General features: G+C 51.9%; 1 protein-coding gene across 6 annotated transcripts in view; it reads left to right on the plus strand.

Moving 5' to 3' along the window:
- DGKZ (diacylglycerol kinase zeta) overlaps positions 1–17,462 on the plus strand; it is a 41,034-nt gene that overhangs the window by 5,640 nt on the left and 17,932 nt on the right. For 2 of the 6 annotated variants that reach the window (XM_019743629.3, XM_074336298.2), the window contains exon 1: positions 4,312–4,462. The exons of 2 other annotated variants lie outside the window; for them this stretch is intronic. In XM_019743629.3, coding sequence (XP_019599188.1) covers positions 4,404–4,462 — 59 coding nt within the window. In that variant the 5' untranslated portion in view covers positions 4,312–4,403. Of the gene's footprint in view, positions 1–4,311; positions 4,463–6,259; positions 6,721–17,462 lie in introns of those variants that run through there. 2 more of the 6 variants (XM_019743627.3, XM_019743628.3) reach the window with 2 other exon arrangements.

A 17,462-nucleotide genomic window follows, 5' to 3' on the forward strand; every position in this document is an offset into this window, starting at 1 on the left:
CTGAAGAAGACCTCTCTTCAAAGATACACAAAGAGGGTTGGGAAGGCATTGGGACTAAATATGGCTTCTGCTGGGCTCCACTGTGCTTGACTAGTGCCCTTGGCCTACAGATATTTGGGGAAGGAAGACTAAGTAGGGTGCATAGGATAGGTGGGGATATGAGGGCCATTGGGCAGCATTTTACAGATGAGAAACTTAGCCTCAGAGAAGGTAAGCAATTTGCTAAGGTCACACAGCCAATAATGGGTAGAGCGGGGATCCAGCTCAATTAGTTTTCACTCCAAAGCCTTTTTCACTTTGTTAGGTTTCCCAGGGCCTGGACTTTTCATCCTTAATGGATGTTTTCTTTTGGCTCCGTACTAAGTGCACATATTCCGGGGAGGGACAAAAGGACAGAGGGTGTGGCAGCTGAAAGGTGGTTGTGCATGCAGTCCTGGCTTATGAGCCAACAGATACAAGTGAGAGGTTTGGAGGGCAGGAGGCCTGTTTATTCTGCCCTGGGGGCTTGGTGCTAAGTCCAAGCTGGAAACAAAAGAAAGCTCTTTAGGGCAGATCTGGCTAACGCAGAGTGAGGGGAGAGCCCCCCAGGCTCCTCTCACCTTCAGCCTGGGGACCCGGGAAGTGCCAAAGGACAATTTCCAAGGGAAATCATGGTTTGAGGGACCACCTTTGACTGCTGAGCTCCCACAGCTCTCTTGCCCCAGTGGGAGAGAGTCACCAGCCTTTCCTCCAATTTCTTCCTGCTCCTGACTTTAATGAGGCTGCTGGAAGGAGCCTAATCAAATTTCCATCTGTCAATAGCCAGTGGCACCTGCAGGTACCTCTGTCACCTCTGTGGGGACAGAGGCCTAGCACCTGGGCAGGGCCAGCGATTAGCAGGTGCTCTTGGGCTCTGGGTTGCCAGGTAGTTCAGCAGCTACCTGGATCACAGACTTAGCTACGAGGGAGGGACTTGGATTCAAAAAATCCTGCATGCCTCACCGCAGCCACTCAAGCAAACAGGAAGCCAGTTCCCCTCCCTCTGCTCAGCTTATGGGAAACCCGTATTCAGCTCATTTCAACTTCCATAGGAAGTTACTGAGCACATACTTGCACCCAGCACGGAGCTGGGAGCAATATAGGGTTCAAGAATCCTGTAAGGAGACAAAACTAATGTACTCAGAAGGGCGCATGATATAGGAATATTGTTGGGAACAAAAGTGTCAGAGATAAATCAATATGGTGGGAGTGCTGGCTCTGGGGCAGCATTTGACACTTAGTGGGTATGTATAAGATATTTGTCAAGCGAATAAATGAGTGAAAACCTCCAGATCCAGGAAGGTGATTCAAATGAAACTGTGAGAGCTAAATGAGATTTTAGAAATTATCTGGTTCATCATCCAACCCAGAGATGTGAAGTGACTTGCCCAGAGTCACACAGCAAGGGCTGAAATCTGAACCATTGGACTCTAGTCTGGGCCTCTTTCCACCTTCCCGCTTTTGTTTTTTGGGCTGGGGTTTTGAAAGATGGAGATTTACATTGGCCAAACATTACGGGCAGACAGGGCCAGGATAGCACCATAGGCAGAATGGAATAGCAGGGGTGAGGGCGCACATTAAAGGAAGTGTGAAAAAAGAGGGAAGAAATGTTTATTGAGCACCTACTGTGAGGCAAGCACCAGCCTGGTGTGAGCTGAGAGAAAATCTCTGCAGGGAAAGCCTGGGCAAAGAGGCAAGAAAGGAAGAAACCAGAACATAAGGAGCCTAGAAGGTCAGGCCAAGGAGGCTGGCTTGGCTGGTTTTGGGAGCAGAGGCTGTCCAGATCGTGGGTTGAGTGTTTGGTGCCCTGGTACATTTCTTTTCCCCAGCTCCCACTGGCTCATCCAGGCCACAGAAAGTAGAACACGTCACCCTCTGGGGCCTCAGCAAAGCCCAGAATAATTTTCTTACCCAGATTCCTCTTCCTGTGTGTATCTGCGTGGATTCTGAGGGGTCCCCAGCTCCCCAGTGCTGGCACATGTTGTCCTAGGAACTGCCAAGGGCATCCTCCCCAGCCCCACGCACCTGTCCCTTCTAGCCTTGTCCTCCCCACCCCACCTGGAAAATATTGACAGCTTCAAGGAGTACAAGCCCAAGGGAACCCTGGTCCCACAGTCAGGACTGCTGTGCTTGTCAGAGCCTCCAGCCTGCCCCACTTCCCCTCCAGGAGCCACATTTCCTGCTCTCTGCTGCTCCAGGGCTGCCAGAAGCCTCTGATGGAAAACAAGCCCAGCCCCATTTCCTCTGTTTAACTGCTCAGACTGCTTGCAGAATCCCTGGGAGAGGAGCACAGGGCCCTGCAGCAGCCTCCTTCTAGAAGAATCCTTGGCTTGGCTGGCAGAACTTCTGATGGGCCACAGCATACAGGACCTGCCTTGAGGGGTTCAGAGATGATAGGTTGGAGGGAAAGCTGATGGAAAAGGAGGTGCCAAGGCTCAGGGGCATAACCTGGCCATGTCCCCAACCCTAGAGGAGTACTGGGATGTCTTATTTAAGGGCACAGATTCTTACTTTCATCACTTACCAGCTGGGTGACCTTGGATAAATGAGCATAGCAGTTCTATACCTTAGTTCCCCATATGAAAAAGGAAAATAATAGGATCTACTTCAGAGTCATTACAAGGATCCAAAGATTTCTGGCACAGAAGTATCCAAGAAATATTAGCTATTGTTTTATTATTACTGAGTACTAATCATTCCTAGCATGGCATGATTTATTAAACACATATTTATTGGGAAACATTATGTTCCAGTCATGAGGGACACAAAGGTGATTACAGCCCCAGGTGGAGGTTTCTAAGGGCAGGGATGGCATCGTGCGTATTCCTGTGTCTGCAGGTTCTGCAGCGTAAATGTTTATTGAACTGAACTGACACCATTTCTGTCCTCGAGAAATTTACAGCTTTCCTGGGGTAACAAATATAGAGAGCTAAAAACAAAACAACACAAAAAAACTAATTATAGAGCAGTGTGATTAAAGAGTGCTGAAGGAAGGTACAATTTCCATCCCACCACCAACCTTAATAATAAAGATAAGTGTATGCCTTCCTATGTATTTGCCAAATCTTTATGATGGCCTCAAAGTCCAACACAGTGTAACCTTTTTGCTGTTCTTCAAACACATGAAGTATATTCCTTCCTCGGGGCCTTTGCTCTTACCATGCCTTCCACCTAGAATGCTGTTTTCCTGGATAGTAATGTTTGCTCTCAATTCATTCAAGTCTATTTTCAAACATCACCTCCTCAGAGAGGCTCTCCCATTCCCCCCTACCTAAGTGATTCACCCTAATGTCATTCTCTTTCCCCTTCATTTTGGCTCCACTTTTCTCTATAGTACATCCCATTACCTGACATTATTTTATATATTAATTATTTGTTTCCTAGATGTCTTCCCTACTAGAATCTAAGCTCTATGAGTTAGGGCCCTGCTTCCTTCCTGACTGCTATGCAGTCTGATACAGCGTCTGATACATAGCAGGCACTCAATAAGTATTTATTGAATTAATTCATTTATAAACCCTTTCACCTCTTATTTAATCCTCATGAAACTCCATGAACTCAATTATTACTATTGCTCCCCTATCATTTTACAGATATGAAAATGGAGGCTCACAAAACTCCCTGACACACACGTTCATTGGTTTATCTGTTTATGTCCTACCCTATTCCAGAAAGGTTTAAGGTGACTCAGCGAGGTAAACCTCTCTGACCTGATCCAGGTCATACAGCTGGTAAGTGGCAGAAACCTACTTAGGACATGACCCACATCTTCTAGCTTCATTCTTGCTCCTCTTTCCACTCTAATACCGTCCCACGCGCCTGACCCTTATTAAATGGTGCAATGCTCACAGAGGTGTTAAGGAGAGAGAGTTGTGTGTGGTGGGCTGAGCACCGCTCACATTCCCCTCCCCCACCATTACTCAATAGTTGTGATGCAGTGGGAGACCTCAGCTAGACCAAGAGGTGAAGATTGGAGAGGTTAAGTGGAGAGGAAGGCCAGGCTGGGGCCAAGGTTCGGATTCCAGCCCGGGCAGGCCTGGTCGCTGCCTAGCAGACTCTGACACTTGGGGCTGTCTCCTGGCTGCTGGACTGGGCTTGTTCTCACCTGCCTCTTGCTCTCCTGTGCAGCTCCTCTTCCCAGCCAGCCTCCTTCCCCAGCCAGCGGAAGACGCCTAAGAGGACTGTGGTCCTCTACTGGGGCAGTCAGCGGCCTCTCGCAGGGCCCCCTGGTCAGGAAGTGCCAAAAGAGGAAGAGAGTCGCCGGCAGGATGAGCGTACTGGGGGCTGGTCACAGTACCAGGGGAGGCTGAGATGAGGCCACAGCTCTGGGCCCCGCGGAGGCGGTGGGGACGGAAGAAGGGGAGCGGCCGGGGCCACTGAGGCAGATGTGGCGCTACCGCTCCTGGGACGTGCCACAGATCCCAGCCGAGAACCCCCAGACACAGTAGGTACTTGGGGTGGCCTGGGAATGGACGCCTCCAGCCCTCTACGAGTCTTTTATTTGGGATAGGAGATTGTGGCAGAAGTGGGGTTACCCACCCATTGTCCAGCAGCTCTACAGAGGCTCAGAAAAAGGCAAAGTGGTTCTTGGCAGGGTGAGGGGAGCTCTGATGTTTGAATTATTGGGGTATAGTGTGGTGGAGGGCTGAACTCACAGGAGGCTAAGAGCTGAGGGCACAAACAGCAGGGGGATCTGGGAAAAGGAGCCCACACAGGAATGTGGCCTTGGATGCTATAAGGCCTTGTGCAAACTCAGTGGGGACTTCAGCTCCTCGCTCTGAGCTTGGTGTCAGAACCATTGGAAAACTTCCTCAAAGGAGCCCATGCACCCCAGGAAGAGTGTCAGGCCCACTTGGGGACTTCACTGCTTTTCCCCTGGCCACCCTGGTACCTACTGCTAGCTGGAGGGCTGGTGCCCCACCTCCCTGGTCAGAACTCCAAGTCCACGAAAAACTTTAAGGAAGCTGGAAGAAGGTTCTGAGCTTCTGGGTGCTGTTTCTCAAAACGGCAGGCTTGCCACAGATGAAAGTCCTCACCATTGGCTATATGTGGCTGGCTAAGGCTGGAAAACAGGCTGCCAGAACCCCAAAGGAGAAGGTGAAAGTGAAGGTGACACAGGATGTGGCTTTGCAGTGAGGAGCACTAACAGAAACAGCGGGCAGCTGATGTGGGCATCAGGGTGGCAGGGTTCGGGAGGGAGAAGACCGTGCTCTCCAGTTTCCTGACCTCCCTTTGTCAGCCCTGCAGAGGCTATCAGAGGCTGCTCGAGCTGCTGATTCACGAGTGCTTGCTGTGCCACCACAGGCGACTGCCCTGGTTCCAATTGCTTTCCTTATCTTTAGAGGGGACAAATTCTGCTGCCCTTGGAGTGTATTTGTGTGTGTCTGAGAGGCCTATTTCTGGTGGGTGATGTGTATGCAAGAGGGATGTGGCAACGTGTAACCATTGTCCTGGGAGGGTATTTGTATATAGGAGAAAGGCATGTATGTTCTATGTGGCTGTGTATGTTGGTGAGTGAGTGTGCTCCTTATGTGTATGTATTTATGAGTGTGTAAGAGGTGTACAGGTGGTTCCTATAGTGTAAGAGATCTGCAGGTTTCATCGGATATTGTGTTGGGGAAATGCTATGTGTCAGGAGTGTGCAAAAGGGTTGGAAACAACTATGAGTAGCTGTGGAAAGATGAATTTATATGAGAAACGTGTATGTTCTTTGTTGGTGTATGAGAGGGTCACTTTGGTGTGAGTGATTTTGGTCCTGGTATATATTAATATTTCTGAGTGCGAGAGGCTGGGGTGGAAACTGTTCATTTGAGTAATAAATGAACGTAGCTGTGTGAGAGGCGTCTTTGTTCTGTGTGTATGGGGAGCACTGTGTGACTTTGGTTCCCGTGGGTATGATTTGGGAGAGCCAAAGGGGTAAGGGCTGGTCACTGTATGAATGGCTGTGAGCGGGCACTGAGTATGCGAGAAAGGTGTCTATTCCGTGTGGCTGTGGGAGAAATGGTGACAGCCACCCTCGCGGGTGTTCACCACTGACCAGGTAGATTGGTTGGTGGGGGGCTTAAGGGGAGGACAATATTGTATGTGTCTGGGTGTGCGCAGGGCGGCTGTGTCAGGGGAGATTCTGTGGGGTCCAAGGCGGACCTGCCAAGGCTTGGGGAGGCGGAGCCTCGGTTGCCCCGCCCCTCAGTCCCGTCCCCTCAAGGAAGCCGAGGCGGGTTGCTGAGCGGTCGGCTGTCGGCAGAGGGCGCTGCGGGCCGGTGCCGCCGCACAGCCGAGGGGGCGTGCTCGGCAGCGGGCAGGCAGCAGCCCGGCCAGCTATGTGGGGTCCTGCTGCTGCGGCTGGCGGCACTTCCTGGAGCGGTGGCGGCCGCTTCCCGGGCACCTGGGCGTGGGGCGCGGGGCCGCGCGGCGCGGGGCGGGCAGAGCGAGCGCGCGCCATGGCCGCAGCGGGCGGCGCCGAGCCGGTGTGTTGAGCCCCAGCCGCCGGCCCGGCATGGGCGTCTCCCGCGGGCCCGCCGCCGGCCGGGGCTAGGGCCGGATGGAGCCGCGGGACGGCAGCCCCGAGGCCCGGAGCAGCGACTCTGAGTCAGCCTCCGCCTCGTCCAGCGGCTCCGAACGCGACGCGGGTCCCGAGCCGGACAAGGCTCCGCGGCGCTTCAGCAAGCGGCGCTTCCCAGGGCTTCGGCTCTTCGGGCACAGGTGAGCGGGGCGGGCACCGCGGCACCGGGCGGGTACCGCGCCTGACACCGGGAGGCATTCCTCGGCCACCTCGGTGCTGATACAGAGTGGCGATCTCCCCCGGGCACCGGCGGTACGGGCTGTCTTGAGGTTGGCTCTGCGTGTGGGTCACCCGCCAGCGTCTCGGCACTGGTACCGAGCGAGGGTCCTTCCCTGGCACCGGCAGCTGAGCGCACCTCCTCTGTGGTACCGAGGCAGGGTCAGCTTTCAGCTCTCCAGCAGGAAGACAGAGTCACCTCAGCCCCCTGGCAACAGCAGGTAGGGCCCCAGGACTGGTCACTCATCCCTTCTGGGCACTGATAGAACAGGGTCCCCTCGGTGGGGCCCCGTTGCTACCACCACCGCATGACATCTGCAGAATGGCCTCGCTGATACTGTCAGGACACATGCCTGTCCCGGAGCACTGGTGACTGATGAGTCGCTCAGCATTTTACGCCTCTCCCTAAGGTTGGGGCTGCCTGGCCACCTGTCCGACAGTGTTCTTAATTAGCAGGGAGACCCCAGCCTCTGCCTCTTCTCGGCAGTAGGCGTCTCTCCCACTCCTGCCTTCCAGTCCTTCCCTTGTTGGGAAAGGGATGGTGTGGGCTGCAGTCTGGAATCTGTGCTGACTCTTCAGGCTTCATCTTGCCCCCTCCCCCAGCACGCCAAATGTCACCATCTTGTGCCTGTGACAGGGCTTTGACCAGGACCTTGCTGAGGAACTGGGGGGAGGGTGTGGAAAGATTGAGTGCAGGCAGCTCATGGCATGTGTGCTGAATTGGCTGGGAACCGCTTTCCTGCCACTGCAGCCCTGGTGTAAGGTGAGGAAAGGTGGAGCCCAGGAGTAACCCCACCTGGCTCCCTGGACTTTCTCCTGACTGCCTCCTGCCCTCCAGTGGTGGAGAAGCTTGCAGCCAGCCAATCAGCTAAGGACCCCAGAACCAACTCAGACTGGACTCTGACCACTTGGGAGTCTGCCCAAGGCCTCCCTCTCACTTTTCTTCAGTTGCCCAGGTTTCCTAGCATTTGGCCCCTCTGAGCTTTACCTTGTTCCTTCCCAAGGTAGACTTTGCCACCAATAACATGGGCGCTTTTCTCCTGTTTTGCCGGTTGGCGTTCCTATGATGCTGACCTATGCCCTCTGCTTGCCTTACCCTAACCAGCGCCCTGCTCTTTGCACCTGCACTGCTGCCAAGCACACCCAGGGGTTTGGGTCCTCACACTGGCAAGTGGAGCTCCGTAGGCTCTGTGACCCACGCAGGCTTCAGTGTCATATAAAACAGGGCAGGGAGCAAATCTTCCAGTACGGCTGTTTTGTCACCCACAGCCCTGCAAGATGGAACAGTTTACACTCAGCTCTGCAGGATGTAGCCTCCAGTGTTCACAGGCTTCAGCGGGGGAGGGAGGGGCTCCGCCAAAGGCTTCCTGTCCCTGCCCACAGGGTACCAAGTGTTAGGCCATTCTGACCTGTGACTGTGCCTCTTCTGAAAGGCACAGGTTTGTGCCTGTAGGGATGAACCTTGGGCGCATTCAGGAGGAAGAACAAGAAACAAGAGAACCAACAAGTACCTGTACGTAATTCTCTAAACAAGCAGGACAAGTGTTATTTCTCCATTTTTATAGATGAGAAAAACACAGGCTCAAAAACTATAAGTAGTTTGCGCAGAGTCACATAACAAGTAAGAGGCAGAGATGGAGTTGGAACTCTAGTCTGATTCCAAACCCCACATCCCTTTCTCGATACCAGCTTCCCAAACAGAACATCACAATGACCTGTGGAGCTTTAGGAAGTACAGATTCCTAGATCTTACCCTTGGCATGTGTGACTCATCGGGTCTGGAGGTGGGGCTGGACGTTTTCTACAGCTTCCAAGTGTTTCTAATGTTCTACCAAGTCTGCCAACCATAGTATTACTTCACTATGTAATGGGGATGCTAAGTGATCCGATAGGATGCTTAATGAGAAGAAAGTCAAACAGCATCTCTGGAAGCACGTAGGGAGTGTCCCTTGCGTAGTAACCCTATGCTGGGGCAGTGGGGCATTCAGAAATGAATATATTTGGAAAACCCAGTAGAGTCAGGGAGAGGGCAATAGGGGAAAAGACTTTCCCCTGACAGGCCTGGGAGCTCAGAGAATCAGATGCCATTGGGGCTGCCTTCCTGCCCCTTGCTTTGATTGGAGGGAGCAGGGACTAACATTTGGAACAGTGCACCTGCCCTGGGCACTGCCCCTTTAATGCTGTTTCTTTGGTCCTGCCACCTTTCCTGGTTGCCAGTCTCAGGTGAAAGTCCCCAGTGTTCCAGCTGAAGCCACCCCTCCATCTTTTCCCCAGGCTCCGTGTTCATTCTTAACCTTGTTGGGTGTCCACCCTCTGCATTTCTCTCCCCCCGCCCTGCTCCCCATCCCTCCCATGCACACCTCAGACCCTGGGGCTGAGGGTCCTGATGAGTGAATCGACAGTGGCTAGCAGAGGATAACATAGGTTGATGGTGGCTGCTGAAGCCGTGTTGAGAAGTCTGCATCCGGGTCTTGGCTCAGTGAGCGTTCTGTAATCAGCACACTCTGCTGTGGACTTGAAGGGCAGTGATGGTCCAGTCAGGTAGAACAGTCTCTGAATGGCAGCCTGTTTGGCATCTTCCTCAAGAGGCTTTTCCTTAAAGCCCACCTCAGCCCCCCACAACTGGCTTTACCTTCTTGGAATCTGGGGAGCAGTTTGCCTTCTCCTCGTTGTTAGCCCCATAAGACACAAAGGTGAGTCATGATTCTCCCCAGCTCCATTCAGCCTCACCTGTCCTCGCTTGGGATCCATCCGCCCCCTCCTGGATGAGGATGTACAGACCCTGCCCTAGCCCCAGATCGGCTGGCTTTTCCTCTGTCCTTACCATTCAGATTCTGCTGGTCTAAGAAATGGTCAGTCAGGAGTGGAGGGAAGACTCGCTTATCCTTTGGCCTTGTTGCACTCCAGGGGCATCAGAAATTCCCTGGCACTTTACACATCTAGACAGAGGGTACCTCGGCCTGCAGAGCCCTGGGAGCCTGAACGCTGACTCTGCCACCCCTGCCCCTCATTAGTGCTCAAAGTCATTAGTTTCCGGAGGTCAGGAAATGCACCTGTGGAACAAGTTTGAAACAATAGGTCCCATTTAGAGGTGACGCCATATGGCCCCAAGTGAGCTCGGTCCCAGACTCCAGGCTGGCTGAGGGTGCCCACGAGGCAGCCTGAGCAGAAGCAGCCAGGTTTGGGGTGGTTTTGCCATGACTGGGAGGGACGTGTTGAGGGGTGCTCAGAGACGAGAATCCCTGTCCATGGTGCCGGCATATCTGGCACAAAAGGAACCTCTTTGAGTGGTTTGTCTTGCTCAGGCTAAAACTGGGAGCAGCCCTGGTAGCCAAGGGAAGGGAGTGCAAGACAGTCTCTGGGTGTCCACCAGTTTCGGAAGAAATAGGGACGTCAGTGGGCTGAGTGGGCTGAACTGTGCATTAGTTCACCTAACTCGGCCTGTTCCTAAACCACGTCCTGTGCCAGTGTGGAGCTGACCAAGGTAGAAAATTGGGGTAGGCCTCTCTCAGTGTTCCCTCTGCTGCCACACACCCACCAGAGCCTCTGGCTCACAGGTCCAGGAGGAGATGGGTAACTCTTGTCAGTTTCCCTCCATGCCACACTCTGGAAAGATCAAATTTCAGGATGCAGAACCACCCAGGACTCTCAAAAAAGAGAGCACAAGGGTGGGTTCCTCCCAGGCAGGGACAGAAGAAAGACTGAATGACCCTAGTCAGAAAAAGCCTAGGCCCGGGGCAGCTGGGGTGGCGAGGAGAGAGAGAAAAACAGGCCTGCCCCCCTTGGCTGCCTGGAGCCCTCCAATTCCCCAGTCACCACCCAAGCAGAGGAGGAGGGGAGTGGGTACCCTAGCCCTGAGGCTTGACCTGCGCTGGATCCTAGGAGAAGCAGAGGTTGGGTCCCTGTACCCCGACGAAGGCCAAAGAGAGTTGCATGGTCCGGAAGCTGAGGGAACTTGCCCTGCAGTATCCTCGACCGACACAAGGGGGCGACAGCCACCATTGTGGGGAGGGCAGATGAGGAGAAATTCTTCCTGCTAGTCTACTTGCACCGAAGACCTGCTGTGGGTGGACCCATAGACACCTCCTACTGGTGAGTTACCTGATACTCTGGCTGCCAGGGTGGATGGAGCCAATCAGAATGTGGCAGAAGGCAGGTAGAGCGTGAGCTTCCACATCGCCCATCCCCACCCCGCCTCCTCCTGAAGACTGAGGCCCAGTGGGGTGTCCTTGACTGGGCCACGGTCTCACAGCTAGCTAGGGGGTTATCTGGGGCTCCAGTGCTGGTCCCCTAAGTCCAGGGTCATGTCAGTTTGTGCCACATCACAGGTCGCCCAAAGCCTTCTGTGCTCTCTGAGAAATTCTCATCTGGCACCTTTCACCCTGCCCTCCGCCTCTCCCGGAGGCGGCTGCAGCCAGCTGAGCAGTTCTCTCAGTCAGCACCGGGCCAGGGGCAGTGTGGGTAAGGAGGGCGAACCGCTGTGCCTGCATCTAGGCTCACCAGCTCGCTTTGTTCCTGGGTGGGATTAGCAGGGTGCACTTCTGGGTGGTGCCAAGCACTCCTTGCTGCTTCTGTGTCAGCCCCACCCCCTGTGCTGCTCAGCCCAGGGCCTGGCTGGCGCTGGGTTACAGGTCGGAGCCTTGGAAGGCCATTTCAGAGCAGTGGCCAAATGCCCTTGAGGAGCTATCATTCTGCCATCGTTTCTTTTTGCCTCCTTCCTTGGCTGAGACACCAGAGATGAGGTTAGGTGGCGAAGAGCAGGTTTGAGTTCGACCAAGGGCTCTGTGGCCCAGGGAGAGGAGGAGGAGGCTGAGATGGGCACTCCCACCCTCCCCCCTGCATCCCCCTGCATCCAGGTGAGTGATGTACCAGCTCATCTTTCTTTGGCAGTTAATAGTTGCCAGAAGCTTATAAATCCATCAATTACATGTAATCACAACAACCTTGCAGTTGGTTTTATTCCCATTTTATAGAGGAGAAACCAAGGCTCAGAGAGCTCAGGGGCCAGGATCACACAGCTCTCACTGGGGCCCAAGCCCAAGGATCTTTTCACAACAGCAGGCTGCCCTACTTACTAGCACTCTTTTCTTCCATTCTTTCTTCCCATCCCCAAGCTGGTGGAGCCTGAGAGGGGTTTGAGGGCTCCGCGCAGTTGAGTGAAAGATTTTTGTATCATGTAGGAGTGGAGTAAGATCCATGAAGCAATCTGCTCCTGGACCCTGAGGGAGAGCTGCCACCAGGACCCTAACTTCAGGGCGGGCAAGGCTCGGCTGGGGAGACCCTTGAGTAGGGAGGCTGGGGTTGTAAGCAGTTGTCCTGTGGCTCCCTGGCTGCATCTGGAGGGGAGGGCAAGCCTGTGACCTTTTATCTTGCTGTCACAACAGGGAGCAAAAGATTCGCTGGATGTGTTTAAAGGAGCCCCTGATACCACCCTGGGCCCAGTGGGTGGCCTCAGGCCCGGGGAGAGGTGCTTAGGAGGAGAGCACAGCACACTGGGCCTTATTTGGACCCAGCACCTCTTGGTGAGAGGTCTGAGGACAGGGGGAGGCCCCCTCCCCCTCGCTCCTGGCAGAGCCCCAAGGCAGAGCTCCCACAGAGAGGCCTCTCGCCTGGCAGGGCTGAGCCCAATCACAGCACACGCCAAAATAACTGTCTGGGAGCCTGGGCCTGCTCGCCCACGCCCCAGCATCTCTCAGGTTCACAGCTTGCCTGTCTCTCCACCCCCTTCCCCAGCTTGCTGACATTTTCCTGAGGCGGGGGTGGTTGTGAAAGGGGGCAAGCTGGTTCCTGCTCCCCAGCCCACACAGACACACCACTGACACAACCTGCTCCCCGCTCGTCCTCCTCTGGAAGGTACCCTTTAGGTGGAGACCTTCCTTCCGGCCCCACGGACGTGGGGTTCCTCCTATGACACAGTGTGAGGAACGCACTCGGGGTTCCATGCCATCCATGGAAGACCCAGGGCAACCTCAGAGAAATGTCCCCCTGGGAATCTTTTTTTAAAAATTGTTTTAAAGGATATTGTTTTAAAGCATTAAATATTTTACAATTAGAAAAGCCTACAGAATAATGGAACACCACCACTTAGCTTGCTCAAATCTTCCCGTTATGGCGTATTTGCTTTAGATAGAGCTGGAGGCCCCAGGTCTCTCTCCCCAAAGGAAATCACAGTCCTGACTCTGGTGTTTGTATTCACATTCCTGTTTTAAAATTTTTCCCTACATAGGTATGTGTGCAGAACAACGTATAGTACTACTTTGTATGGTTTTTGCGTTTTATTTAAATGATATACTGTACATGTCCTGAGTTTAGGTTTTTTCCATCCATATTATTTTGGACATTTAACCGTCTTGAAACCAGCTCGAGTGAACCCATTTTAACTGCCATGTACTGTTCCTTTTGGTAACTGCACAACAGCTTATTTTGCCCATATCCTGTCGATGGCCATTTAGGTTTTTGGCAGTTTTTGGCCCTTGCAAGCAAAAGCCTTCAGAGCCGGTCTGGTGCACACCTCCCTGCTCGTTCCCTCCACCTGTGCTGGGTTACAGACAGGGCGGGGTAGCTTCAGCTTAGGGAGTTGCCAGGTTGCTCTGCAGCTCATTTTTGGTGGTCCTCACTTTTAGGCCGCTGGAGTTGTTTTCTTTCTTCAAAGTTTTGGTAAACTGAGGAATTGGTTACCATGAACAAACGCTTTCTCTTTCAAGCTTCCACAAGGAAGACAAGTGGGGTTACCCCCATTTATCAGATGAGGAAATTGAGGCTCAGACAGGGTAAGAGAGACTTAGCTTGAGGTCATAAAACTGATCAGAGGCAAAACCTGTCTGGACCTTTGAGTCCAAATCCTTGGGAAAGACCACTCAGAGAGATTTTAGTCACAGTTTCTGCCTCAGCGGCAGGAAAAAACCCCTGTGAGGTGCATGGAAGCTTCGGGGGCAGGGTGGAGCCCCAGGGGCTGACAGCTGATTATGAGAAGATCTTCTAGGGGGTGGAGGAGGGGGCAACGTAATCAGAAGTTTCAGAGGGTGAGTAAATTTTGTATGAGGAATGAGGGAGAATGCTGCTCGTGGCAGATGGGGACTGGGAACCTGCTGTAGACACAGGAGAAGGCAACCCGAGGAACTGGTCACAAGAGGAGAGGGACATGGCGGCCAGCAGAGGGTTTGTGACACTCCCAGCAGTGGGTTGGGAGACTCAGAGGGAGGCGTATCAGCGTTCCCATCAGGGATCGGTTTCAGTGTGCCTCTGAGACACAGCTCAGCCCAAACCAGCAGCTTGTCCACCGCTGCTGGCAGGAAGGCCTCAGGAGCTGGCCAGCTGCTGGGTCACTGTGCCGGCCTGAAGCCCTTTCCTCTCAGCTTGATCCATGAGGCTGAGCCTGGACCATTCACTTTTCCCTCCATTCACTCTTCAAACTACTTCTGGCGTTCCTAGACCTTGGGGATGCAATTACCAGCAATAAACGGCCCCCAGGGGCTCCCAGTCTGGTGGGGGATATAGACTTGTAAACCAGCACACTGATGGCCCAGAATAACTAAGAGGGCCAGAGCCGGGAGCGTGGGAGCAGCTAACCCTTTGGGAAAGGGGGCTGGGGAGAACTTTCCAGCAGAGCCGATGTCTGAGCCAATTCTGAAAAGATGAGAGGAAGTAGATGAAGGCACAGTCACTAAGCAGTAAAAGGGAACAGGGGAATGGTATTGCAGGTAGAGAGACTATCAGGTGCCAAATGCACAGACACAAACCCACAGGCTTGTTTGACAGAAGCAGCTAGAGTTCGAGAGTGAGAGGAGGGGCTGAGAGCATGGACCTGGAGCAGACTCCTGGGTTGGAATCCCAGCTCTGCCACTTACTAGCTGCATGACCACAGGCAAGTTATTTTATCTCTTGTGCCTCAGTTTCCTCATCTGTAAAATGGGATAATACTATTTTTATAAAATTAAATGAGTTAATATTTGTAAAACTCTTAGAACAGTCTGGCACAGAGTGAGTTATATGTCAAATAAAATATAAAAGGTACGAAAGGGAGATGGGAGAGGAAGCCAAGGCCCAGGTCTTTGCATTTTGCTCAGCTGACAATAGAGAGCCAATCAAGGGTAAATAGACGCTTTAGAATGAATTCTGGTAGCAGTGGGAGGATGGCTTGGAGGGGAGGCTCTAAAACAGTGGTGTCCAAACTGCGGCCCACAATCCATTTTTAATTGGCCCGCAGCAAATTCCAAAAATATATTTAGTTTACTTAAATAAACCAGGTGAGGCAATACGTACTTCACCTCGAGTGAGTGGCCCGGCTGTTTATGTATTTTACCGCATATGGCCCTTGGTGAAAAACGTTGAAAAAAGTTTGGACACTTCTGCTCTAAAAGAATGAGTCAGTTATTCATTCCACAAACAGTTCTCCAGGGCCTACCAGGAGCCAGACCCTGAGACAGGGACTCAGGACTTGAAGGAAAAATGGGATGTTTCAGCAAGTTCAGAGCTCTGGTCCTGGACCAGCCCCCAGGCGTCTAAGGGCAGCCCCTCCTTTCCCCTCCTTGCCCACCGTCCTCACTTCACATCACCAGATCCTGCTGTCCAGGTTTCATAAGGAAAGCTGTGGAGAGATGGAGTGGCAGTGGCACCCAGCCCAGAAAGGGGCCTTCGCTGTCATTCTTCGGGGCCTTCGGAGAGAAGAGGAAGGTAGCTGTTAAAACAAAAGCTGTTGCCATACTCTTATGCCCAACAAAGAGAAGTGGTCTGAGCCAGTCTGGGCCTTGTGGTCAGCCTTTGGGTGTGCTACCCAAGGTGGAAGAAGCCCTTTTCTTTCCTTACGGCTCTGGCCCCTCCATGGAATTCCCTGTTCCTTCCTCCTGAGCTGGTCAGCAATAAACACTGGACTCACTGCCAGGCACCCTGGCGGGCATGCCCAGATGCACGAGGCCTGGCCACTGGCCCTGTGGGCGCTTGTGGTCTGGTGGGAGGGAGGGAGGAATGAGGCACATGGATCTGAAAGAATCAGGACTTCCATGGGTCCAGTGGCAGAGGAGCCAAATGGATGGTGTGAAATTACCAGTGGGAGGGACATATTCTTGGCTGGAGCAGCTGTGAGCAGGTGGGGTTTTGCTATGAGGTGGGGAAGGAGGCCAGTATTCTAGGCAGAAGGTAGGCCATGTGCAGGGACACAGCAGTGAGCCTGGGCATAGCTAGACAGGGACAGACTAGGTTAGCTGGGTTAGAAGCAAGGGTCTGTGTCAAGGAATAGGAGGCCGTGTTAGTGCCACACTGCAGAAGCCACATACGCCAGGCGGGAGGGTTTGGAATTCATTCTGAATCAGTGGTTCCCAAAGTATGGTCCTGGGGTGGGGACGGCTAGACCCTTTCAGGGGATTGGTGAGATCAAAACTATTTTCGTAATAATACTTTCAGAGCTTCCCTGGGTGTGTGTCCTTTTCACCGTGTTGATATTTGTACTGATGGTGCAGAAGTAGTGGTGGGTAAAACTGCTGGAACCTCAGCACAGATCAAGGCAGGGACCCCAACACAAGCTAGTAGCGTTGTACTCTTCACTCCATACTCACAACAACAACAACAACAAATGCAATAGAAAGTATTCATTTTATAAAGCCTAGATCCTTGAGTATATATCTTTTTAAATATTACATGTGACATATGTGTACGTAAGGCATTCCAAACTATGGTGGGTGTACTGAAAAGCACTTTTGCAACTGAGTTGCAAGCTGTACTAGTCAGTTTTTTTAAGGAACACCATTTTAACTTGAAAGAACACGTGACAGACAGAACTCTTCCGACTTGGGTGCTTGGCAGACATTTGCTCAAAAGGATTGAAGGGAGATTGTCACTTCAAAAACAGTAGCAGTGTTTGTTGCTAATGGTAAAATTTGAGCTTTTGAGGGAAAATTATAATTTTTGAAACCTTATATCCGCTGCCTAGAAGCTGACAGCTTCCCAGAACTTAAAATGAGTTTTCTAATGAGATCAGTAGGGATGTTAGCAAGTGTGATTTTTTTTTTTTTTGATGCTACATAATAAAATGTGTCAGCATTTGGAACATCTGCATAACTCAGTAAACCAATTTGATTTTCCAATGACCTATGCCTCATGTTACAAAATGCAAAATTCAAGATAGACCAGTGAAAAGGTCACTTACTAGTGTGGTTTCAGATTCTACATAGCCACTAACTAACCTTTAAGAAACTACTACTTGTCATATTTTGGTGTAGTAGCAAAGAAGAATATCCGTAATTGCCTGGAAAGGCTATGAAAATACTCCTTCCTCTTCTAACTACATGTCAGTGTGAGGCAGAATTTTCTTCATATACTGCAACCAAAATAACATGTCAACAGACCGACGGCAGAGGCAGGTAGGATAATCTGGCTGTCTTCTGTTGAGGCAGACATTAAAAAGATGCGCAAAAATTAAAACAAGGCACCCTTCTCACTATTTTTTTGTTTTAGAAAATATAGTTTATTTTTTCATAAAAGGATGTTATTTATATTAACATGCAATTGCCTTATTGTTTTTAAACGAATAAATATTTTAAACATTTCTCGGTTTTAATTTCTAATATGGTAAATTTAATAGCTATAATCTGCATAAACAAAACCTTCTTGAGCTCTTCAATAATTTTAAGAGTATATAAGGGGGTCCTGGGACCAGGAAGTTTGGGAGCTG

Source organism: Rhinolophus sinicus, chromosome 14 (assembly GCF_057876585.1).
Source record: "Rhinolophus sinicus isolate RSI-liver-muscle chromosome 14, RSI-T2T, whole genome shotgun sequence".
In the NCBI taxonomy this organism is placed as follows: Eukaryota; Metazoa; Chordata; class Mammalia; order Chiroptera; family Rhinolophidae; genus Rhinolophus; species Rhinolophus sinicus.